A 26,634-nucleotide genomic window follows, 5' to 3' on the forward strand; every position below is an offset into this window, starting at 1 on the left:
ACTGGGTGAGGTTTTCAGTACCCTAACAGTTTAACAGGGTGTCTAACATGCAAACACTCAGAAATGCCAGCAGTGGTCTCTCTCAGATTAAAAAATGGCTGTTTAATTAGTGCTCCACGGGTACATCTCCAAGGGCAGCGATGAGCATCTGACAGTTATCCAAGGAGGTGTGTTTTATTCGCTGCTGTTTTATTGCAGGGGGAGGGCATCAAAGCAGACTTTAAAGCGTTAAGTGTGCATATGTATGCGCTGGGAACGAAGACCTGGCCTAGCTGCTGTTTTTTTGCAAAACCAAACAGTAGGAAAGGAGGTGGTAGTGGAGGGTGGGGTGCTGTCTGATGACAGAAAGCACAAAATCAACAAGGATATTGACATAGCACTGGAAGTGTGTTCAAAGACATACAAAGCATGAGAGTCATTACACATGCACACTCCCTTCCTCAAATCCCACGTTCACAAGTCCTTTGCATCTGTATCTGAAGGAATCAAGACCAAGGAAACCTTGGAAGCCTAAGGTTGATATGAAATTTAACATATGAGTGGTTGCAGTGATGCAGGAATTTGCTGTTGTTCAGGTGTTTTTAAATAGCCCCTTTTTTGAGTACTTGTAAGTATGTGAGAACACAGTATGCATACCGTATAGGGAAAAATGCCTTTTTTATGTGCCTCTTGGTTTTGCACTAAGCACAGGTGTAGCTCACAAGGTTTACTGCCTAAGGGACATTCTTCACAAAACTAGGACTGAAGGAAATTGATGGAAGTCACCCACCAAGCCTTGGTGTGTAGTTTAACTATTTCCAGTAACAACAAGCCACATCAGTACCTGTGTTGATATGTAATAAAAAAAAGATATGTACTTCCAAACTGAGTGTATTTGTGAGTTTCAATTTCAAATCAGCTTTCAATCCCACTGACCCGAAACACAAGTTTACCACAAGACATCTGCATTGACAAATAAAACAAACAGATTTAACATAAAACTCATTTGAAAATTAATCAAATTGATATACTACTGGGCATAAACCACTACCACAATTATCACTAAATGCACAATCTATGCAATGTCTACTCTGGAAGTTAATGTTATTATTAAATATGTTGTATATTAATCATGCTGCTGTGTAACCAAAAAGAAAGGGGTAATCTAATGTTTGCCGCAATATCTGCTTCATGGGTGATATCATGGCTGATGCATAATTGGATGACATAAGAGATTCATAGTGTACCACTTGAAGTGTTATCTGTTTGTTTACCCAGCATTACACTGCAAAACATTACTCTCTGTTGGCATGCTGTCTGTCTCTGTGTGTGTGTGTGTGTGTGTGTGTGTGTGTGTGTGTGTGTGTGTGTGTGCTGTCCAGCATGCATTCTTCATGGCTGACTTCCTCTGTATCTCTGACCTAGATTTAGTCAGCATTTAAAACTCCCTTCTCCTTCTCCCTGGCTCTTATTCCCACACACACTCAACCTGTCTTCTCTCCCTTCCTCATCCTCTTTTTTGCACTATGTCCTTGTTGGCTGAGTGCATAAGGGCTTATTAATGTCTAATATAAATACACAGATAGATGCCAAAAAGGCCTCAGTGTGTACTAGCTTGTCAACCTTCTTTAAACAACATCTGACTGAAGCTCTCTAAATGCTACAATTATTCCAGTTATAGCAAGTTTCAGATCTTCTTATAATTAAACTCTTCTGACAGTGCGCCACATAAATGAACTGATGCATAAATGTCCAATGACTATATCAGTGTATTCTCTGCAGGAGTCCCTTTGGGGCATAGTGTTACCTGAACCCTAAGGCAGGACGGTTACACTATTTAATGCAACAGTACTTTGCAGTGAAATTGGTGCTGTGAAATGCTGTGAAATACTGCCATTTCTCAAAATTACAATAAAAAACCCAAAACAAAACAATATAATTTATTTTAACGTTGTAACAAGAAGCTCAAAATGTACTTTTAGTGATCAAATTTCAATTAGAAATACTGTAATACATTTTACAACACATATCTGTCTGGTTGGTAAGGTTTTACAAGTGGAGGTAGTAATTTGATATGGAATCACCTTTTTGAATCTTTTTAGTGAGTATTACTACAATAAAGAAGTCTGAGAGAAGGGGCGTTCCTAAAAAGCTCACCCTGGGAACAGGACCATGTGGAATCCCATAAATGTGGAATTCCAGAATTCTGCTCTTCATGGTTCCACTGGAAGGGGTTATGGCCTAAATTCCTGCAGCTGTGTGTTCAAACGACGTGACCCATTGTGCACTGTGGCATTGGTCCCCATGCCCGCTGACCTGAGGCAGGTCACCTGCCTGAGGACACTTGTGTCGCAGCAAGCTAAACTGCTCTAAGTCTGTACCATTGTTACAGATAAGCACTTATGCTGGAATGCAAGTCAGAGAAGCCACTGATGACGCCGCATCAAAAGGTTTTGTTTGGTTTGATAACCTGCCAATATTTTCGGTGAGGCTTGGTCACCAAAAATAATCAACTCACGTGGTGTGCAAAATACCCATTGTAAACACTCAGGTTTGGTGTATAAAAAGCACTAATTAATAAAATTATGTTCACTTGCATGTAGAGGCAGCTCATGACATTGGTCTGATTGTAAGACCAAGGAAATTAATTAAAGTAGGAGTAGCCTACTGAGCTGAAGGACCAGGAATTTTAATTCAGGGGGAAGGAAGCACTGTACCAACCAATCAGAATTCATGCAAAGGTTCAGGGTAAAAAGAATAGTCTGTGTTGTTCTTTAATTACATAGTGGAGTTAATTAAGATGCCGTTGTCTTTCCAAAAAAATACCACAGATAAATGAATAAACTATTCAATTCTAAAAATAAGTGGAGGACTATATTCTCACAACACTGCAAAACCTAATACTAGTCCAAGGCTGGACAGTGGACATTATATAAATTTTGTAAAAGTTTACAAAATGACGCCCAAGACCCGCCCACCACCCCAACACAAATCTACAGAAAACTGCGAACTGTAGTATCTATGAAACCTACCTCGGCTTCATAGCCAACTCACGGGGTCATGTAGATTATGACCTACTAAAGCTAAACTTTACTGGGAACTGATTGCTTTTTCTTTTTTTTTTTTTCACTTTTTTCGTCTTTAAAATTCGTATCCAATCTAAAAAACAACAACATAATTTTGTAGTTGTTTTCCTTTATGTAACTAAGTTAAATTGAGAAAAAAAACTTCATGTTAACGCAGTCGGACGTAATGATTTTCAACGTAACTAATTTAATTAATAAAAGTATTCATTTCACTCCGACATTACAGGCTGAATATGGCATTGAATGGCTGTCCTACAGCATTTCTGGGGCTTGGAAAAAACCTTGTAGTCGGTTTAATTAACTTACGTCTAGTACATCTATGTCTGGGTCAGATAAATGAGATTGTCCCAGCTTTGCCGGAGATTTGCACGGTTAGTCACACTACATCTTGCGTAGCCTACCGGATCCAAAGCTAGGGAAAGCGAAACGTCTCTAATAACACATGCAAATACAATTTTTCTTGCAATGTTGTAGCTCGGTTATCTGCGTCTCTAAATTAGATCACTGGGTGGAGAATCGTGACGAGGGGTGTGTCTCTGGTTGGAGCTGGGCGAGAGGTGCACAATGACCATGCTCCCTGTTCTCCAAGCGACATCAATCATCGATTTACAATAGCCTACAACAATAGCTAAGCTTCCTCATGATAATTCAGTGACAACGACAGCAAGGAACTAATAAAAATGTCGTCTGCCAACAGATGGGATTGCTGCAAATCTTTAAGCAGACGAATGCGAAGACAGCACGGTTGGTTGGATATCCTAACCGACTAATTGTCCCTGTCTCCCCCATTCCATATCGGTTTATGGTCTATATGAGTGCAAGATAAAAAGGCCATATATAGGCTACATGCATAACGTGCCACTGCACACCACACGCGAGCATCTTGAGATAATTTTACCTGGAGTCAAGAAGTCGAGGGAGGCTAGCTGCGAAAATACATTTAGGCGTTTTATTTTCAGCGGCGTTCTCATGGTCTAGGCTATATAATGGTAGACCAGCCTTCACAGTTGAGAAGACGCACATGCAGACGGCGGCATGGGGAGCGCATCATGGCCGCTCTATCAGCATCATTCTTTTAGAGAAGCCCATTACAGCGAAGCAAAGCGTACTGTTGAATTACAAAAGCTTGCAGGCCTGCGCGAGAACGGACAAATATACAGACAGCCCAGATAATTTTATGCTATTAAAATGACCTTTTTGTGAAGATAAAAACATCCAAACGTGTTTCCATTATGATCATTTGCGATTCCAAGTCTTTGTAGCCTGTTATGCATATGGTTTTTTTTTTAATTAGGCGGAAACAATGAAAATTACCCTGTGATTCGGAGATGTTTAGTGTATAGTGAATGTGAATGTTAAATACACAGTATTTTTTAATCATACAGAAAGTTCTTCGATTTTTGAAAATCATGACATGGACAGAGAGAGAGAGAGAGAGAGAGAGAGAGAGAGAGAGAGAGAGAGAGAGAGAGAGAGAGAGAGAGAGAGAGAGAGAGAGATTTTAATTCAAGGGGAAGGAAGCTAATGATGCTGTGATAGGAAGCCCCGCAAATACCGTTACACAGATGGTCTGTCTCTCTGTCGTTATAACTCGAGTAAGCCGTTTTTTCTAAGGCATTTTACAAGTTGAAGCGGCATTAAATATTCGACTGTCTGTTACGCTATGCTCAGCGGTAGTTTATTTATGCGTTAGTAATGCAGGCCCAACCGCTCCCACCTAATGCAAAAATATAACATGTCGAACACCGATATTAAATTATAATAAGGTCACAATATTCCCACAGTGTTGTCCACCTCCAAGACGAATGCAACTAATAACAGAGATCCGAGCTCAATAAATAATTTTGGAATAGGCCGCGAAATACCAGATTTTAGAAGCTTTACTTACCTGTGCTGCCGACAGCGTTATTGTCTCTCCAGCTGCAATTGCTTGCTGAGCGCAGCGCACTGTCGCGTAATGCAGTTCCCAAAGCTACCTGATGGTGGCCGGGGGCGCCGAAGAGCCATGCCATTTAGTTTTACGTTGCTAAAATACAAATGTGTGCTCTGTTGTCCAACAATGCCTCATTAGACACCGTCTCAATGTAACTGTTAACTAGAACCAGCTGGAATTGGAGACCATAACTTGTTAATATTCTCACAAAAAAGTATGTGTGATCCGCTTAGTTTATTGTTTTGTAAATGAAAACAATGAAAAATGTTGTTCACGTTATATTTAAAAGAACCACAAAACGCTTGTCAAGTTGCTTGTAGTTTGATAAATATGTGGAACATGTGCTTAATGCACCAGTCAATAGAGATAACCAGTGTGGGACATTTTTTAAGCAGCTGCTCTTTTCCTTCTGGATTTTTCTCTGCTTTTCTCAGGCGTCACTGTACTTCAATATTCCACAGCTGTAAATTCCCAGGAAATTTTTGCATTGTTAAAATTTTCATAAGAATATTAAGAACCAGCAGCTTTGCCCTGGCAACTGATAAGTCTATCCCTCTCCCTCTCTCTCCTTCTTTCTCTCTGACTGGCTTTCTGTCCTCTTGGAAAGGAGCCCAGAGAAACATCTGTCAATTGCTTTTCTCACAGATAAGGACAGGGATATGTCCCACACTGGCCTTGTCAGGTCCTGTGAATCCAGCCCAAGCAAAAGAGTTACCAGACCAGCCACTGTAAGCACTTGGCCAGTGTTCATCCTCTGAAATGATGATACCTGCACTGACCCCTCTGTCACCCATTGCTGCTCACCTGTTGCTTTTGGGAATTTATTGCTACTTCCTGTTTTACTATCAAATAATGGAAAACTGCTTTTTATGGTTGTTTTACATTTCACTAAGGTATTCTTTGTTACTCTAAAGTTTTACTGAAGTGTCTGTCTGTCTGTCTGTCTGTCTGTCTCTCTCTCTCTCTCTCTCTCTCTCTCTCTCTCTCTCTCTCTATATATATATATATATATATATATATATATATATATATATATATATATATATATATATATAAAATTTACATAAGCATGCATTTTCTCTGTACCCTAGGTTGCATTTTAGCACAGCCGTACTTATGTGAAAATACATGCTTATGTAAATGATGCAAGATGTGCAAAAAAGTTATCTTCGCGTAAGATCAGCGCTATTTCATAGTATTCTGCAGTTGTAAAGAATCTACAATACAATGGTTGGCCAGTAGAGGTCAGTGGAGAACAGTTTATGCGTCTATGACACAAACTCAAAGACCATTCTAGAAGCTGATGTCATCAATACAAAAGAAGAAGGCTGTAATCTGGGACGAAAAAAACGTACTGCATGTTATTTAGTAGGTTACATGAGAGCAATGCAGTGCATAAATCTAGCTTTTACACTTTGCATGCACAAAATTTCTTTTTTTCCTTCTTTCTTTCTTTCTTTCTATTAGAAGAATAATTTGTATCTACAAAATGTTTTGACGTTCCATAAAAATGTCAATACATTGAATAACTTTAGCAGTGATTGATTAAAGTAGAAAAATGAAATAAATAGGAAAAGGCGGTAAATAATTCTAGGAGAAAGCGAGAAAGAAAGGAGGGGTGACTGAGTCTGTGGTAGTAAAAACTCTAAAAGCTCTGCTGGATTTAGGCTTTTCCTGTGTCTTTACTTCTATAGTGTGACATTCCCATTTTTGTGACTCTGGGAATCTTAGCAACAGATAGCTTTCCCCAAACTGCTTTCAAAGTTAAGACAAAGAATCAACATCTCTATTCTTGCAAAGGCTTTGAATTTAACCAGCAACTTTTTTTTTTCCTCTGGAGAAGCATCAATGCCTATCTACATTGTATGACTACTCTAAAGTAAAAAGAATAACCCAGAGCCATACTAATTGAAAATAAGGTGTGAGCGTTTCAAAGTAGCATAGCATTTAGCCTGCTTTTTGCAAGTAGAATGCCAAGTGGGGGACACGGTGTGAGATTGGAGTCAGACAAAAGAGTCTTTAGAATGCTCATCTACTGAAAGGTATCGACATCGGGGCTTAGATAATTAGCACGTTTGTAGCCAGAGTTTTATCCACTGACATCTGTGGCTGTTTTCTCTCATGGGCGTCAGAGAGGCAGCTACTGTAATCATATGCACAGGCCTTTCCCAGGGCTCTGCCCTCTCTGAGCACTAACTGGTCTTAATTATGTCTCTTCCTTCCCAGGGTTTGTACTGTGGTCTGCCTGGTCATAATGGGGTCTTTGAGAAATCTTGCCTGACTTACTGTGAGCAATACTTCCATGTTCATATTATCTAGTTTTTGTCCAGCAACTTGCCAGAAACATGCACAGTGGTCATGGTGACACTAACTGAATAATCACCTGTATTTTTTCTCTTTACTGAAAAGACAAAAAATAATAATAATAATAATAATAAAAAAAATTCAGTACCACAACAGTAGGTGCAGTTTAAAAACAAAAATTACTTTTATTTTTGAAATTCTGCATTAACATTGTACACATTAATGACAAGTTAGTGGGCAACTTGGAGACATTAAGGGCATCCGCTGATAACGATCCAGAATGGATTAGATCTGTAAAGATTCTGAATGTAATTCTTTCATGATGGAGTATAGAACTGGCACGTGTCTCTTAGATAGCTATGCTTCTTTCCTGGCTTCTGAACTTTTTCTCAGGAATCTAGACACCAAATAATTGGCTGTAAATGTTTGAAGAATGAAGTAATACAGAACTTGAATTTTATAAAAGATCCATATTACTGTATAACTTTAATCTATTATAAACATTTTATGACGTCCTTAAACAAAGACTGTTTCTAAAGCATTCAGGTTATTTTACCTTAATTAATCATTCATCCTGTCATGATGTGTTTTACAAAAACTAGAGCAGGAAAGGGCAGGAAAACAGCCGTGAGCAGCAGCAGATGTCATTCAAATGATGCCGTTTGCACTGGATGTGCAAAAGGCAGGTTGATTATACCTTCATAGATGATGGAGCTGCTTGGATCCTCCTGCCCCATGAGTATCTGATCAACTTCTCTCAAAGTCAGCTTCTCACCTGAGAAACAGCAGTAAAAGAGCAGAGAAAATGCCAATATAATGTTTTACCATGAGATTATAATGATCATAATATATCTCATTTTATAAGGTAATTTTTATAAAGTAATTTTATTGCAGACAATTTGTTTGACAGTTAGTCACACATGGATGTAATACAAGAATAATAGTATTCTATTGGTGTCCTATCCTGCAATTCTGTACCAAGTGTAGCGAGGACATGGCGAAGCTCAGCACCCATGACTGTTCCATTGCCTTCCTCGTCAAAGACATGCAGCCCCTCCACAAAGTCCTCATATGTGCCCTTCTCCGATGACTTTGAGATTTGCTGTAAAATGGGCAGGAACGTCTCAGAGTCAATCATGGAGCCCATTTCTACAACCAAATAGAGGAAAACACAATAGGGGAAAGATACATTGAACTTGGAATGGAAAGTCATATGAATTTGTTTGGAATGGAAAGCCATATAACTTTGGATCAAAGACAGTCAAATTACCAGATCAAAAAGTCTTGCTCAGCTGATGCGTGCCTAATTTTACAGTCTTGACTGGGAGCTGCCAAACATCCTCATGGCCATCTGTCCAAAAACAAAACAAGATTTCCAGTTTGTTAACAGACATCATGTCAAATTATTGTCTTAGCAGGCATGATGTGGCAGTACTTAAACGTGGCTTGCAAGTCACAGCAATTCCTTATAAGCTTTTAAACAAAGATAAAATTTTAGGTGAGCATTAAATTACCAGCCTTGCATTAAATACCAGAAATCAGATCTTAAAATGTTCTGAGATTTTATTGGATAACTTCTTTACTTTTTTATTTTTTAATTTTTTTTTATAGTTTTGCCTTAGTCATAACATACTTTTCTGAACAAAATCACCATTTAGAGGAAAATGTGAGGTTTCATAGCCTAAGTATGCTGACATCTTAAAAAGATAGATGAATGTGATCTAAAAGCTAACACCCCAAAGTTTTACAGTGAGGATTGCAGATATATTGAATGCAATACAAGACATAACAAAAGACCCCCATCTAGTAAACCTCGCAGATGCTATATTTAGCTCTGCTCATTGTTTCCATGTACACACATCAAATTCCTTTATAGCCCTGTGTGCTGAAGGTTATCACCTTGGAGGCTGGAATAGTGCTGAGATTTAAAGAAGCTTACATCCAGGCACAGAACAACATTGTGTGGAATTACACAGACAAAAGAGGTGAGAGCCCTTGCATGCGTGGCATACTTAAATACCCCACCAAGCTATGAATACCCCACCAATCTATGAATACCCCACCAATCTGCACTCCAGTAGATGTGTCTTAAAGTTTCAGTCAGAGTATGCCCTGATATCAAGGAAGCGTCAAGGTGGATGACAGACGTGTGTAATCACTGATAGTTCTCTAGATACTCCTATTAAACTGACCTTTGAGGGATTGTAGATGAGTAACTGCAAAGCATACAAATATAATCAATGCATTACTGTCAAATGCATTGACAAATGCAAATAACACAGAATATCTTAGTCAAGAACATCTGAGTTCTTCCTGGTATTTTCTTTTTGAAAACTTAGTTATGACATCATCAGTCAAAGTCTCTGAAAATGTCTTATTCACTAGCCATCATCACTCAGAGATAATGCTGTGGGTTGCATTCAAATACAGTGAACACAGTGCGAATTTGCTCATTTATTTTTTGACGTAAGGCTGAATCAAGCACAGTATCGAACCACAAAGGCTGCTAGTGTCTGAAGCTGTTATGCTGCCACTTACGGTACTGGTCGACGGGTTAACAGTAGCTCACATCTCTCTAACCTGTTTTTTTTTACGAACCCTCATGCATGCCCTCTTCGGTACAGCATTCTACAGCATTATGACAAAATGGCGATTTGGAAGCAAACAAATGACAATATGGCAACATCCAGTAAAACAACAAAAACATAACATTAAATAAACTATTTAAAAGTATCTAAATGCTTCACCTGAACAAAGAAATAAACTATACTGAAACAACACAGCATTAACTTAAACAAAACTGACCACTAAACAGTTTAATAATAGCTTGATAATATAATTCTGCTGTGGTTATGATGCAAGTTTGTAGTCTCTAAAGTGTAATGTTTTTATTGTTTATTTTTAGGCTCTTTGGGTCACCATAATCTAGTATGTATATATGCACGTATGTATGTCCATATCTATGTATGTATATATGTATTTAATGCTTATTTATGATTTACCTTCAGGCTTTGGCATTCCCAGCACCTTCAGAACTTCTGAACTGGTTGGGTTCTGTCCCAAGGCCTGCATGACATCACCACACTGACCAAAGGAAATCTCTCCTGTGGGAGTCTTAGTGAATAGTGAGAAAGCCTCTTTGAAGTCTGCATTGATAGAAAATGCAAAAAGGGATAAAAATGTGAACTTTACATATAAATGTGAACTTTACATATAGATGGTGTTCTTTTTGCTTACCTTCGATTTGGCTGGTGCTGAAATCACTCTGCAACAAAGAGTGAGACTTGTGTTACCCACAGCTATTTCCACAAATTACTTTACTGACAGGTGATGAAAGACTTTACATAGTCTTTCATCACCTAATTGGCCTGTTATACAATACTGACACATATCAGAAACAAGTTCTTGCCACTTCCTATTATGAGTGACTAGTAGACTCCCCCACAGAGCACTTCATAAGTGCAGATGCTGCTCTTGAAGGTTAGGGGATGGCAGTTGTTGGGTGCCCATACCCCCTGGCTGTCTCTAAGACAAGCATTCCCTCTCTCTGAGTGGATGCCAAACTGCCTACCCCTTTTACCTCAGGGAGCATGGAGGCTCAACTGAGAACAAAGAGGAGGCCAAAAGCAGATGGGGTGGAAGAGAGTATTTGAAGCACAATGGCACAAATATTGTAACTCCATGCTGAGGATACCTGCACGATCTAGTAAAGGGGTGACATACTCTGCATGCTCAAACAATTACAGTCACTTTGGAAATTCAGTCTCAAGGTGTTGGATTTCGATTTGATTTTAATTTGAAGTTATTCATTTATGTCCCCACCATTTCTGTTTTATAACAAAAAAAGTGAAAAAACAACATACATACAAATCTGTCTAGACTAGGTTTTAAGCAAGAATCAGTAATAATGCAAAGTTCTCTGAAAAGAAAAACATGTAACATATGTAAAATTATTTCAAAATATGTTATGAAATGTTATGAATGTTATGAATCTCTCCTTATTCAACACTCAATGTTAGAACATTTTTGCTTCACTAATTTTTGTTACGCCAGCGACAACAAAAATGAAAATACAGTGTCATGATAGATGAATGGATTTCAGATGATTGAGAACCAGCATGCAGATTATGCCAGCAATTCACACACACACTGTGACTGTGAACTCACTGTGACTGCAGGATCCAATTTGCTTAATGATTTCACAGATTCTGTGTCTATAACTGGTGCTGCTGCCAGTGTCACTGGTCCCAGAGACACTGCTGTTGGAGCAGGTCCCGGCACCTTCTCTGCTGTTGATGCCATGACCTCCTTTTTTGTGGCCATGAGCACTTTGATCAGAAAGAAACAGATCAAGCAGGATCCCCCAATTACGAGCTCATCAAACCACCTGCCTACAAAGGTGGAAGGTCAGGGGTGCTAGTAGTTATATACCCTACCTTATCTCCTCCTTCTGCATCTGAAGCAGTGGCAGGTGGTCAAAGCCCACAACATTAGTCACGGCCCTAAAATAGGGTAGAGCACTGGATCACTGGATCTGTGGGTCTACTAAACTTCACAGGAGCCCCCATCTCTGCCTGTCCATACTGGCATCTCTACATTGTGTCTTTTCACCTTTAGATTGACCCTTCTCTTCTAGTTCTCCCATTTACTGTTCCACTCCTTTTCACTGAGTTATAGGCAGTACTCGATATCTAAATGATGAGAGATGCATTGTAAATTAGTGTTACAAAATAAAGATCTGGACCAAAAAATGTAACAAAAATGAGGAAGGAAGGAAGGAAGGACTACCCATAGCTCAGGGATGCTGGAAGATGCTTTTTTTTCACAGTCACTCTTATTATATCTTAACTATACCTCGTCGTCAGTATCTTATCCCCCAAAGCTTTTATGTGTTGGGTGGATCAGATTTTGCCAGGATTTTGACGTTTTGTTAGAACTCTCAAAAGAATCTCCTTAACTTCTTCTGTCTAACCATGGAGTTTAAATCAGCATTAATGTTAGAAACAGGAGCACCAAATGACATCTTGCTAACACTTCAGTGTTACAGGTGTACAAATAACTGTCTTTATGTGAGTTTCCCCTTTGTCTCCATTAAAATTTGAATTATTATAGTTAAATAATTCTGTCTCCACCTATATAGAAACTGGCCCCCTCATAGTATAAACACAACCTTCTGCATTACAGGACTTTAAAACAAGTATGCCCTCCAAATAGATTCCACTAGGGGAACTTGATCTGTGAGAGGCTTTCCTTGCAAAACCATTGTTCCCGGGAGTGAACAGAACAGATAGGACTAAATAGCATGAATGTTCATTGATATGTATGACCTAATACAGGGTTGGACCTGCTGGACCTTGCGCTATCACCAATTGACAAACCCATGTGGCTATTTGTTAGATCAACCCAAATGTTTAAATACATAAGACCATGCAATATTTGATTCCACATTTCACCAGGTGTAAGGGTTGGCACCAGGCCGAGGCCCCCTCCGGCCACCAGAGGGAGTCAACCACACTAGGCTTGATGCCCAACAGCTGGACTAGACCTTATATAAGCCCAGTGACCCAGTCACTCAGTGCTGGGTCTTTGCTAAAGTTTTGAGCCAAGCTCCTAGCCGGTAACTTCAGGTATTGAGGTCTGTGAGCCATTGTGCTACACCTAATTTCTTCCCTGCGACGGTGTCTGTTTTTACACCTCCCCTCCCCTCTCCAGTTTTCCCCTCTCAAGTCAGTCTCTCTCCCAAGGCTTAGCCATTCAGTTCCTCCACTATTTTCTGGTTTTGTTTGGGAAGTTTTAGTTTGATTTTCCACAGTGCATCGGGGTTGCCATTCTTCCTGTGGCGTCCTTAGTTCTCCCTTTTTTCCACGCTCGGCATGGTGTTTATTTTTCCTTTTGTTTTACCTGATCCAAGATCTAACTGTTCTGCACATGGGCCACCATCGTTAGAGCATGTTTGCTCACCCAGTAGGCTGTTGGTATCATCATTGAACTGACCTGGGTTTGAGCCCACCTTACACCAGGTGTGGGGTTATGAGGTTCAAGTTGTGGAATTTTCACTTGTTTTCCATTTCTCTCCCTCTCACACCTGTTAGATAGAACACATACTGGAGAGGGAGGGAGAGAGAGAGTAATGTTAGACAACACATATACTGCAGAGGGAGGAAGAGAGAGACCTATAGGCAGTAGGAGAGTGAACTGGATGCAGTATTCCCAGTGACAAAACAATACAAATCAAAATCTTCTGCCAATAAGCACTTCAGAACACATCGACATCATAGCATGGTCCACTGTGTCTACTAAAAAAAAGTACACTTACATCCATATATATGCAAGCCTGTGTGTGCGTATGTATATGTGTGAGCTTGAGTGAGTACGTTTCATGTAAGAGCCACTCATTTAGAGTAAAGCATGTGCAAGAGCAAGATGCTGAGTGTAAATTTAGAATGCAGAAGAGGTAATTACAAACATCTTCCAAAGGTAGCCATATCAGAGTGAAGCATATTTATCAGAAAGGTTTTATTTTAGGTGAATACAAGGAGTAAAAACATCAGCTTCCTGTATGGTTTCTTTGTGGACCTTATCCTATTTTCCAAGAGCAATTACATTTGTAATTGTAACAAACTCTTAAATAATGCTATTTCTAGAGGTTTTGAATATTGATATTTATTTCTGCCAAACTACAATGAACAATTCTAAATATTAGTTTTAATACTTCTGCATAAGAGTCTTTTTGTTAAAAAATGTTTTGCTTCAAACATATTTCTTATGTTTGAAGCATCTAATCTCATAATCACTAACCTGACAATAAATTTTAAAACATATTCTAAGTTATTAATTGTTTGGTGAGAATATAAGACTAGCACTATAATAAGATGATATTATCAAATTAGTTCTCTGCTTCATACTCTATATAACTACCAATGCACAGTGCATTTATACTGTCCTTTTTTTGTACAAGACAAGGTGCATTATTTAGCTTAACAAAGTAGTGGACATCATACTCTCAATTCTAAACAAATTAGAGCTAATTAATATATTCACCATATGCAATCCAATTGTAATACAGAAGTCATGGTTGAGTCTGTCTGAGTGGGATGGGGTAAGCTGTTGGCCTGTTTTCATGTTGAGGAGGGTGTGCATCAATGGCCACATCATAAAGAGCCAAGCACACTTTATCCAGTGCCTAACTCATTTCATCCAGTGTCAAACACACCTCATCCAATGCCAAACTGATCTGATCCAGTGCCAAGCTCACCTCATCCAATGCCAAGCTCACCTCATCTAGTGCCAAACTTACCTTGCTCAATGCCAAACTCACAATCACGCAGTGCCAAGCTCACATCACCCCAGTGCCAAGCTCACCTCATCCAGTGTCAAGCTCACCTCATCCAGTGCCATTTATGTTCATCTACAGCCTCATCCAACTGAACTGGCACCCACAAAATCAGTAAAAAGAAACCAAAAATAAGACATCTTAGCCCTCACATACTTTGGGTTTACTAATATCTTAAGAAAGCTCAAACATGTTAAAAGCAATTTTTTTTTTGAGTTGTGGAGGTGTTGGATAACTGAGACCCAAACTTGTGACCTAACTGAATAAATCTTTAGGTGTTCTTTAGGCAGTTCTAAGATTATTTACAATAACCACTGGTTGTCTAGTGAGAACCAGGAGGATGTCCCAAACCACTCTTACAGCTGTGAGGAATCGCTTGCTTCAAATCTGTTGCTTTGCTCCAGGTATATAGCATCAAGATACACTGCATGGCCAAAAAAAAGGTCACACGCACTAATATTTCATTGGACTGCCTTTAGCTTTGATTACGACATGCATGCATCATTTCCACAGGCTTCTGCAATGGCACAACATTTATTTCTGTCCAGAATTGCATTAATTTTTCCCCAAGATCTTGTATTGATGATGGGAGATTTCGACCACTGCGCAAAGTCTTCTGCAGCACATCCCAAATCTTCTCAATGGGGTTTAGGTCAGGACTCTGTGGTGGCCAATCCATGTGTAAAAATTCTGTCTTATGCTCCCTGAACCACTCTTTCACAATTTGAGCCCAATGAATCCTGGTATTGTCATCTTGGAATATTCCTGTGCCATCAGGGAAGAAAAAAACATTGATGGAATAACTTGGTCATTCAGTATATTCAGGTAGTCAGCTGACCTAATTCTTTGGGCATATAACGTTGTTGAACCTAGACCTGACCAACTGCAGCAACCCCAGATCATAGCACTGCCCCCACAGACTTTTACGGTAGGCACTAGGCATGATGGATGCATCACTTCATCTGCCTCTCTTCTTACCCTGATGCGCCCATCACTCTGGAACAGGGTAAATCTGGAATCATTAGACCACATGACCTTCTTCCATTGCTCCAGAGTCCAATCTTTATGCTCCCTAGCAAATGGAAGCCGTTTTTGTCAGTTAACCTCACTGACAAGTGGTTTTCTTAAGGCTACACAGCTGTTTAGTCCCAATCCCTTGCGTTCCCGTCGCATTGTGCATGTGAAAATGCTCTTACCTTCCCTATTAAAAATATCCCTGAGTTCTACTGTTGTTTTTCTACGATTTGATTTCATCACATGTTTAAGTGATCGCCTTTCACGATCATTCAGGATTTTTTTCAGACCACATTCCTTCCTCGAAGATAGTGTTTCCCTACTGTCTTTCCACTTTTTAATAATGCATTGGACAGTTCTTAACACGATTTTAGTAGTTTCAGCAGTCTCCTTAGATGTTTTCTCTGCTTGATGCATACCAATAATTTGACCCTTCTGAAACAGATTAACATCTTTTACATGACCATAGGATGTCTTTCGCCATGGTTGTTTAACAAATGAGAAGCTACTCACTGCATCAGTTAGGGTTAAATAACCTCTTGTCAGCTGAAACATAATCACCCATGCAGTAATTACCCAGTGGGAGGCTCTTACCTATTTGCTCAGTTAAATCCAGGTGGTGACTTTTTTTTTGGCCAGGCAGTGTATTATCACTTCAAGTATATGTGATGAGAAAGCCAAGTGGTTGGTATCAGCCTGCCAAGATTGGGTAAGTATTGCCCATAGTTATCTCAGGGCTCTCGAATTGCTGATACTTGTGGGGGATGGTGGCTCACTTGCAATACCACAGTAAATGCTAAGTGTTCACCCCAAAGGATTTTCATCATGTTGTGTGAACTATGTTACATATTGAAGTCACTGCTTTCTGACTTCAGCTTCATTGGCTTGATGGAGGTTTTTGGTGTTTGATGTTGGAGGTAGTGCTTGTGGCCCAATGAAGTAGTTTGACTCTACTAGGCAAAAGGAGCGGTAGAATTTTGGCTATATGCTTTGTTTTAGAAGTGGCACTTTATGCAGTGGACAAATGCCATGCACACCAGAGAAAAGAAGCTGCTAAATTATCCACCCATGGCATGTTTGAGTTCACACAACTGTTTTTATCCATCCAGTCACAGGGTGTTTTGTCTGGCTCAGGTTTTACTATAATTCCCCCCATTTGACAGAACAAAGAGGACAAGCAGGGTGGTGCACAAATGAAAATTGCGAAAGAAATCCTCCCACCTAGAATGTCTGAGTTTTTCTATTTATGGTTCAGAGGTAAAAGGAATTGATTCCACTGGAAGGAGATCTCCCACCCTATGGTTTGGAGATAGATTAATGCTTTCTGGTATGAAACTACCTGAACAATTACGAAAACTAACAAAACCTAATGAATCACCAGTTGGGAGGTTGAACACAATATATTGTAAAATAGAATTTTACCTCTAACTGATGATCTCTGGACCGAGCTCCCAGAATTGTAACATTCTTTAGTTTGTTGTTCTGTTGAAGCGAAGCATTTCCCCTTTCTGTCCAGTCTATTCCCTTTATGAGCTCAGAGAGGGACCACAAATCAAGAGACCAGATTCAGTTGTAGTCAGAGAAGCTCTAGTTTATTAGCAGTAGAGGGAAGGTATTTGTAGGACTGAGGTGTGTGAGGAAAAGGGCTGTAGTGTGAGGAGGAGAAAGCAGGATGTATGTGTGTGAGAACGTCGTAGGTGTGATAAGGAATAGAGCTGGGTGAGAGCAACTGGAGTTTAGCCAAATGCTTCCGGTTGTCGTAAGTCCTACTGATACAAAAATCTTCATTTACGACATAAAGTACAACATGAAATCAGAGAGGGCAGTTAATTCTGCAGATAGAACATAGAGTGCTGAATCATTAGACTGGGAGGGGGAGCGGGAGGGGGGGTTGGAGGCATGGGCAGTCCATGCCTGGAACAAACACAATCTTCTTCAATCTAGACTAACAGAGTGATTTGACTAGTCTAGCAGAGTTTTATACTAATGATAAGAGTTTCTTTGTTACATTGCCATCTTTTGTTTTAAGAGAACAGGGCCAGATGAAAACCAGAGTCATGTGGGCAAAATTCCTTATTTGCTCACCTTATAACAGAGATTTCTCTCCAGTATTGCCAGGTCTGATAAACCACCAGATCTTGGGGCATCACGAGTTTAGCCTAATGTCAGATTAGAAAGATAGAGAGGGGAAAGAAAGAATAAAAAGAAACAACACCATAAGAACACTTCTAAATAGGGGCTCTACTAGAATGGATCTATTGAGGGTGAGAAAACTGGGTCTAATTCACCAACTAACATTAGGCCTGATTGGACCTTTACCCACAGGGTCTTTCCACCAAAACTTCAAATGGGATCATTTTGCTGGAAGTCATATGAATTTCACAGAGGACAGTTGGTAACAAGTCGACCAAGTTTTTTTCCCCCAATTTCTTGAGCTGCTTTGCTCAATCTATTCTTTAGTGTGAGATTAGTACACTCTACCGTACCTGAGGGATGAGGCTGATAAAGAATGTGGACTTCCAGTTAATGCTCCGGTATTTGCATAACTGCTGAGTTCCTATTGATGCCGCTGCTTATTAAGTTGGCATTCTCGGAATGGTTTTCAATGAGGAATGCCTCAGGCCATTTTGAAAATTGATCAATAATTAGCAATAAAAAAATCAGGCAATAATAGAAAATTGATCAATAAATTAAAACATTACTTTGAATGGCCCATTCACAGGCCCATATGTGAAATCAATTTGCAAAGACTGAAAAGGAGACTCAGGAGGTGGGAATGCATCATGTTTAGCTGTTTTTATTATTTTGTGCACAAGTTAAACATGAATCTAGGATCAAATTTGTTGTTTCTGATATGTTCACAATGCAGAAACTCTTTTGACTGTTCTCTATAACCCTTTATGCAACATGAAACATGATAAAAATGATGCACAAGAAAAGATTCAGGTAGAGCAAGCCTGATCAACTTGTCTGCACCCTTGTTACGGTGCTGTGAGTTCCAAAATACCTTACCTTCACCTTCATCTTCACCAAGCAATTGCAGCACAACAATGTCAGTCTCATGCCAAAACATGCAAATCTCATGCAAAAACAGTCAGTATGAACAGATATTCTCAGACTGTCATGATTGGCCCCTACCTGGCATCTCCATCTCCAAGGTTTCCCTGTCTTATGTCATTGTTTCATGTTCTCTGTTCCTGTTCTGGTCCTTGTTTTCATTTTCGCTGTCTCATATGTATCACCTGTTCATTGTTAGTCCTCATTGCCCTGTGTATATATACCCTGTGTTTCCTGTCTTAGATTGTTGGCCATTGTTAATTCAGGCCTCTGTGGTTTCACACTGTATGTAGCTCTTTTCTAGCCTTTGTGTTTTTGCTGCCTGTTTTTGTTTGTGTTCTGGGTTTTTCTGTGTTGCCCTGTCCATTTATCCTTTTGCTTTTCATGTTTTGCTTTGTTACTATATGTTCTTGTACTCTCCATATTGGCTCTATGACTCTGGGCCATTGTTGTTCCTATGTCTCGTACCAGGTCTGTTCCTATGGTCACACCTCCGGACCTGTCGGACCATCCTCCGCTGAGTGCCCCCTGCATCTCTGGACCTCCTGGACCCGCCGCCACTGGACACACCCACTCCTCTGGATCTCCCGGACCCGCTGCTGAAGGCAGTTGTGCCTTTAGACCTCCCAGACCTACTGGATCCACAGCCGCTGAACGCAGTTGCACCTCCACACCTCCCAGATCCACCGCTGCTGAACGCAGCTGCGCCTCCTGACCTCCTGGACTATGCATCTGCCTTGTGATCGCTCCATGTTACACAGCCTGAGTTCTCTTTGCCAGCATGCTCTGCTGTTGAATCGGCTAAATAGCTACCCCCTGCTTCATTCTACGCAGTTGGGAGTGTCATGTCATTTTATCTTGGCAATTGCTAAATGACCAAGATGCATACAAGCCTGAACAATTCTGCAATGAGAGTAGAATGTAATGTCTGCTGCCTTAAACCCTCTTTGTGACCAGATTCATTTGAATCCATGAGCAATGCTAATGCACAGCTATGTGTGTAAATTGTGACAGACTTGTCCTTGAACAAGGTGCACGTGTGAATCAAAGCAACCAGCTTGGCAGCTTGAGCCAAGGAGTAGGGCAAAGAAAGGGCTTCAGGAACTACAGTTGGCATTGTACACACAGCATAGCCACATAGATATAAGCCATTACTTGTTATGAAGCAGGACCCATCAACAATAACATATGACCCATGTGCCAAGTTAGTGGAGGTGCTGCATTTGGGAAAGAACATTTGATGCACTAGGAAGGCTGGAGAGGCCTGCAGAGAAGACAGTTTAATTGTCAAGTTACTAGTGCATGTCAAAATGGTTTCATAGCTGCTATGCCTCTGGGCAGTCTTGTGTTGTGTGGCTGATGTATTTAACACTGTGGTTACCTGATGACTAATATGCAAAATTATGTGAAAGTACTATTTTCTGACTGTCACATGCCTAAACGGCAGCAGTAGCAGCCACAGCGTGTAAATACACAGTGAGGCCTTGTGCCACATAATTTATGGTTTTCTATAAGTATGTCACAGGTCTGCAACCCCCACCATGCTACTGTGCCAACACCCCTGGCATGATCCTGCCCTGCTCACAGGCATAGAGGTAGAAGGGTAGGCTGTAATTTGGCAAGCCTAATGTGGGAGCAGAACAGATGATTTCAGGACACAGTTGACCATTCAATTTGTGAGAGTTGTTTTTGCATACAGAGCATAGGCTTTTGTCATAGTAAGAGCAGTCAGTTCACAAAAAAAGCCTAAGCAACACATCAACAAACTCTTTGATGGGGGGGTGGGGGGGCTTAAAAGTTCAGATAACATCTACACGGTCACCAGCCAGTGTGAGTTTGCATACTGTGAGGATAAAACCCAAGTAAAACGTGTCCGTGGTGTCAACTAAAAAACTAATTTACTTGTCTACACAACTTTAGAATGTGCTGTTCTAAATGTGAGTGACTTACAGTTTCTTAGAGCATCAAAAAAAATCAGGTTTGTTCTGTAAGCAGCCCTGTTCAGGTTTGGACCACACTATGGATTTACCATCATGTGTGGTGGGTCCATCACCAACAGAATCCTATTTCTCTTGCTCATGCCAAATACACATGCTACACTCTTTTATCCAATGCAGTAATAACATTCGCTCACATCATGTGAGGGTCCCTTATTCCGAGTTTGTTTTTTCTTATTCAAGGGCCTGAGCCCTTGCTGACCATTGCAGGCACAGCAGTTTTATTCTTTTTTCTAGGGAAGGCATTGACAGCCTCCGAATCATGAATATGAGTCAGAATGTCTTTCATCAAGGTGTCATATAGTTTGGCAACAAGAAAGTTAATGATACTGGCATGTTCCTTGAGCATGTTAGATACTAGAGTGCTCATAAAGAGTTTAGATTCAGTATTGCTGAGGCCCGCCTCGTCGGTCCTAATTCGGATGCATGGGACAAATAAATGCTTTGTTGATTACGCCTCTGTAGATACATGGTGAGCTGTTTATGGAACATGTCAATAAAACCAATACATGCTCACTAGTAAATTTGTGTGTCATCCTTGGTGGTCATGCACCATTCGCCCGCTTTATCAGTAATGACTGTCTTTACTCCATGTTTTGGCAGGTCATAGTGATAGTTTAATTGGGGAACTTCACTAATAATTAGTTGGGGCCAGGAAGTATTTTTTTGTACCTGATTAAATGTGTTTATTTTATATGGTGGTGGCAGTGTGGTTGTGGGTTTATTTATTTTCTTTGTTTTTTATTTTAGTCTAGGCTGCTAATGACGATTGCATATGCTCATAATCCATCCAGAATACACACTGTGGTCAACCGCAGGCGTGTGTCCTGGAATAAACCCTCACTTGGATATGCATGGCCGAAATAAGAGATACATGGTTCTGTCCACCCAGCTAAATTATCCACCCATAACATGGTTGCTTTCCTCATAACTGTTTTTATGTATCCAGGCACAGGATGTTATGCCTGGCTCAGGTATCACAATACTTCTCCCCATTTGAGAGAACAAAGAGGACAAGCAGGGTGCTGCACAAACAAAAATTGCAAAAGAAAACCCCCTACTTAGAATGTCTGAGATTTTCTATTTGTGGTTCAAAGGTAAAAGCAATTTATTTCACTGGAAGATCTCCCACCCTCTGGTCTGGAGGTAGATGAATAATTTCCACTATAAAACTATCTGAACAATTCCCGAAAACTGAAAAAAAGTAACGGATTGCCAGTTGGGAGGTTGAACGCAATGTATAGTAAAATAGAACTTTACCTCCAACTGATGATCCCTGGATCGAGCCCCCAGAATTGTAACGTTGTTTAGTTTGTTGTTCTGTTGAAGTACAGCAGTTCCCCTTTCTGTCCAGTCTTTTCCCTTCATGAGCTCAGAGAGGGACCCCAAATCAACAGACCAGAGTCAATTGTATTCAGAGAAACTCTAGTTTATTAGCAGTAGAGGGAAGGTATTTGTAGGGCTGAGGTGTGTGTGAGGAAAAGGGATATAGTGTGAGGAGGTGAAAGCAGGATGTATGTGTGTGAGAACGTCGTAGGTGTAATAAGGAATAGAGCTGGTTTGGAGCAACTGGAGATTAGCCAAATGCTTCCGGTTGTCGTAAGTCCTACTGATACAAAAATCTTCATTTATAACCTCATGAAATCAGAGAGGGCAGTTAGTACTGCAGATAGAACATAGAGTACTGAATCATTAAACCTGGGGGGGGGGGGGGTGTCATGGGCAGTCTATGCCTGGAACAAACATGATCTTCTTCATTCTAGACTAACAGTGATTTTATAGTAATGATAACATTTATTATTTTTATTCTTACCATAAACATGCAGAATAGAATGGCCACTCTTGATGATAGGTGCATCTATGCTGCAGAGCCTGCTTGTAAGGCTCCCTGTATAGTTCACATATAGGCATTTACTGTCGCTGTATTGGAACTTGTTGCTTTATGAGTCTGTGATGTGCTTAAGCATCTTCAAATGAGCACATTGCTATGAGTGAAATCAAGAATAGGAGGCTTTACCAATGGTAAGTCTTCTCTCGCCGAGGAGGAGAGGGTGGACCGTGATGACGCTTTAGTGTGCAGTTCTGCTGGGTGTCGTATACCAGAAATCGAATCTTGTTACCTCACTGCAGTGACTCTCTAGATGCTGTTCTTAGATTAATATATAATTAGAAGTAATCCTGTGTCTTTAAGCTTGAATACAAGTACTTTTCTTTATTTTATAGTGTAAATCCATTTTTTTTTACACTTTTTTAGAGGAAGCAAAAAAAACCAAAAACCCAAAAACTTAGCATTGAGTTTGCAATACTAATGCTCTCTACTGGTTGTGGAGTATTGCTATTCTATCTCTGGGCTATTGCTAGTCTGCAACATTGATCTTCTGCATCTTGAGGTAGGTCATTCTTTTTATGCCAGCTCTCATCAGAACATTTACTAACACATCTATCTTTGTTTTTTCCACTTGCTTTTGCTATCCATGTAGACAATATAACTTCATCTAATCTAGAAGATGATGCACTCTGCTCACACTTGTATACATCTGTCTTTTTTTCCATATATAACCTGAGAGGCAAGAGATGTTACTGCACATAAAAACAAGCTGCACTTCAAAAGATATACAGCACTTGTGTAGTGTTACTTATCTAAAGTGTGAAATGTTTGCTCAGAGACATTTGGTTGAGAGGAGATTGTTTGGCGCTCTATTTATCAATGGCAGTATAAACAAAACAAAATAAGAAATCAACCAGGAAGCACAAGTTTCAGGTTAAACTATGACTTAAATTATTTTATGGAACTTGACTTAGCAATACTCTCTCCTTAGTGTCTGGTAACCTACTGGAGAAACAAAGAGTGTAGGATAAACAAAACTAGACACAGGTGTGCCCTATTTTAATCTCCTGCTAGATCAAGGCTCTCTGCTCTGCAGGTAATATTTGACCACACCTCCATTGCCAAATTATAAAGCTTTTGCACATTTCTACTTTGCTACTGGCACCTCTGTTCACTTGCATGCACTCCTGCGAAATAATTGCTAAGATGGGAAGACTAGGGGTAATGATTTCTGATACATTTTTTTTTTACATTTTCTGGGCTGATTACAATGCATTTGCTAGACATCATAGCAGGATGGTCAAGATGAAGCAAGCATTTTTGCTTGCTGAACAAATGAGTCCGATTGTTGAACCTTGCATGCGTGAGGGGACTCTGTGCATCTGTGCATTACCACACCTCCCAGATCCACCGCCGCTGAAAGCGGCCGCACCTCCTGACCTCCTGGACTCTGGACTATGCATCTGCCTCATGATCGCTCCATGTTACACAGCCTGAGTTCTCTTTGCCAGCATGCTCCGCTGTTGAATCAGCTAAATAGCTACCCCCTGCTTCATTGCACACAGTTGGGAGTGTCATGTCGTTTTATCTTGGCAATTGCTAAATGACCAAGATGCATACAAGCCTGAACAATTCTGCAATGAGAGTAGAATGTAATGTCTGCTGCCTTAAACCCTCTTTGTGACCAGACTCATTTGAATCCATGAGCAATGCTAATGCACAGCTATGTGTGTAAATTGTGACAGACTTGTCCTTGAACAAGGTGCACGTGTGAATCAAAGCAACCAGCTTGGCAGCTTGAGTCAAGGAGTAGAGCAGAGAAAGGGCTTCGGCAACTACAACTGGCATTGTACACACAGCATAGCCACATAGATATAAGCCATTACTTGGTTTGGAGCAGGACCCATATGACCCATGCACCAAGTCAGCGGAGGTGCTGCATTTGGGAGAGAACATTTGATGCAGCAGGAAGGCTGGAAAGGCCTGCAGAGAAGACAGTTTAATAGTCAAGTTACTAGCACATGTCAAAATGGTTTCATAGCTGCTATGCCTCTTGTGACTGCCTCTTGGGCAGTCTTGTGTTGTGTGGATGATGTATTTAACACCGTGGTTACCTGATGACTAGTATGCAGAATTATGACTGGTAAATTGAAATGAGTGGAAAAAGGAACTAAAGTGCTTGTCTATGGTATGTCTATACAAAAAATGGATAAAGAAAACGCTCCAGCCAATGTCTCCATTCTTCATAGCAACATTTGCATTTCTCACATCATAATGACTTTCAGCAGTACTTCAACAGCTTATAGGAAAAGAAAAAGGTGAAGCTTAGAACAAGATCTTTGAGATAGAATTTCCCAGCTCCTGAAACTGAAGCATCTACTTTAACCACATACAGTAAAGATGGATCTGTAACAGGCTGCCTGCAGCACTGGCCTGGTGCCACCAGAGGGAGACCATGCACTGCAAATTAATTAGCAATAAGCAGCGTGATTGTCTACAGGTGGCCACTTCCTAATACTGTATAATGGCTTTGCAAATGCTACCCTTTATGAATCCTTGGTGTGTGTACCATGGTAAATTTTTTGGCAGTAATTAGTATTCTCTAAGTGCTCTTTCCAATTTTTCTGTGGGGGGCTTTATCCCCCTTTATTATTTTTTGATTTCCTGGGGTGAAGTTTCCTTTTTCTGCCTTTCTTCCCATTTTGGCTTCAGAGGAAGGAGCCATTGCTAGTGCTGCGCCATCCTCCATAGTTCAGCTGTTAGAGCTCTGCTTTACCATCCTGTTGGTTCCCAGTTTGGTGTGTCAAAGGAGCTCTTGATTCATCCTTTTCCTTTCTTGGGGAGAAGCAGTTGTGCCTATAAAGTCATTGTGCCTGGATAAGTAATCATGGCCCGTTGTCTTCAACACACCTCTCATGTGTACAACCACTTTACCACCACTGTATCTAAGTGGGTTTGCCCTGGTGTATGAGGTACCTGCTTCCCAGTTTGAATCCTGCACCAGGTGGGTAATATTATCTCTCTTGTTTTGGGGTTTACCCACACTCCCCAAATACACTTTTGGGACTCATGCATCCCCTCTTTATGGGATTATTCGCTGTGTTACAGGATCTGGGTGTTTCAGAATGGGAGCAGAATTTTTTTTTTTTATTTAAGGGCTCAAATGCTACACTGATGTCCTCATTTCACTGTAAATTCCTATACTTGCCTCATAACAAAAAGGTGAAAGGTCCCACTACTGAACTAAAACATTTGCAAAACCCAAAAATCTCTGAAATTCTATGTATGACTGTATGATGTTTAATTGATGAACAGTCATTGGGGGATTTTTCAAATACATTGTTGGTGATCTTCCAATAAATGTGAGTTTACCAAACTATCATCCATGTAGACAACAACACACTGATCAATCATATGACATAGTACTTCATTCATAGAAGTTTGAAACACAGAAAGAGCATTAACCGTAACTGGGTGACCAATCCAAGCTGCACTACAGTGTATGAGATGCAGAGATATTCAAAATTGTAATAAAGTACACAAAGGTTACAATGCCCTCTTTCTGATCTCTCAACAGTCCCCAATGGCTCCTGGTCCCCAGAGCTCTTTCATGGGCTGTGCAAAGTTAGGGTACCATACATCCTCTTTTTCATGGATATAAATATGTGTCTGGTCAGGGTTTCTAAAATGTATGGGATTTGGCTTTCTTTTAATGGTGATATTTGGTTTATGACCATTTTTTATAAGTTCAGAATTCTCAGTCACCACAATTAGTCAGTCATGTACACACTCTTTATGCAACCATTAGTCACACTGCTTCTCAGCCCAACAGTGTTGACTTGACAATGGTGGTACTTGAACCAGCAACCTTCTGATTACTATTCCAGTACCCCTGCCCCTTGATCATATAGAAGATCATATAGCTATAGATCATATCATATAGATCATACAGAAGGTAAACCCATGAAGTTTGTATAGTGCCTTAACAAGGCCTAAAAATTCTCAAACAGAGATGATAGTGATTCTCTGAGGGTTGGGCTCATTTTTTTGCGATGTCGCTTTTGTCCATGTGTAACCCAGTGGTGACATGTAGGAATATGGCG

The 26,634-nt window shown here is 40.3% G+C and overlaps 3 protein-coding genes across 18 annotated transcripts in view; 1 reads left to right on the forward strand and 2 right to left on the reverse strand.

Annotated features, from left to right (window-relative positions):
• mapta (microtubule-associated protein tau a) overlaps window positions 1-5,066 on the reverse strand; it is a 28,721-nt gene extending 23,655 nt beyond the window's left edge. For 11 of the 16 annotated variants that reach the window (XM_081698238.1, XM_081698235.1, XM_081698237.1 and 8 more), the window contains exon 1: window positions 4,954-5,047. The gene's annotated coding sequence lies outside the window, so the exon portion shown is untranslated. Of the gene's footprint in view, window positions 1-3,963; window positions 3,992-4,953 lie in introns of all 16 variants that reach the window. The other 5 variants (XM_081698230.1, XM_081698227.1, XM_035533270.2 and 2 more) reach the window with 2 other exon arrangements.
• Window positions 5,067-7,462: 2,396 nt separating this feature from the next.
• Window positions 7,463-22,141, reverse strand: LOC113567933 (myosin light polypeptide 6). Its single transcript, XM_081697371.1, has 11 exons — window positions 21,964-22,141; window positions 19,175-19,302; window positions 17,072-17,808; window positions 13,297-14,731; window positions 11,914-11,993; window positions 11,739-11,804; window positions 11,470-11,630; window positions 10,540-10,567; window positions 10,305-10,448; window positions 8,281-8,451; window positions 7,463-8,077 (listed from the first exon to the last, which is right to left on the reverse strand). Exons 7-11 carry the CDS (start codon window positions 11,623-11,625, stop codon window positions 7,947-7,949), a joined length of 630 nt encoding a protein of 209 aa, XP_081553497.1. The 5' UTR covers window positions 11,626-11,630; window positions 11,739-11,804; window positions 11,914-11,993; window positions 13,297-14,731; window positions 17,072-17,808; window positions 19,175-19,302; window positions 21,964-22,141; the 3' UTR covers window positions 7,463-7,946.
• Window positions 22,142-22,763: 622 nt separating this feature from the next.
• Window positions 22,764-26,634, forward strand: part of scn4aa (sodium channel, voltage-gated, type IV, alpha, a) — a 28,757-nt gene continuing 24,886 nt past the window's right edge. Inside the window, exon 1 of the mRNA XM_035533255.2 lies at window positions 22,764-23,093. The gene's annotated coding sequence lies outside the window, so the exon portion shown is untranslated. The remainder of the gene's footprint in view (window positions 23,094-26,634) is intronic.

This window comes from Electrophorus electricus, chromosome 15 (genome assembly GCF_041902795.1).
Source record: "Electrophorus electricus isolate QZ-2024a chromosome 15, ASM4190279v1, whole genome shotgun sequence".
Lineage (NCBI taxonomy): Eukaryota > Metazoa > Chordata > Actinopteri > Gymnotiformes > Gymnotidae > Electrophorus > Electrophorus electricus.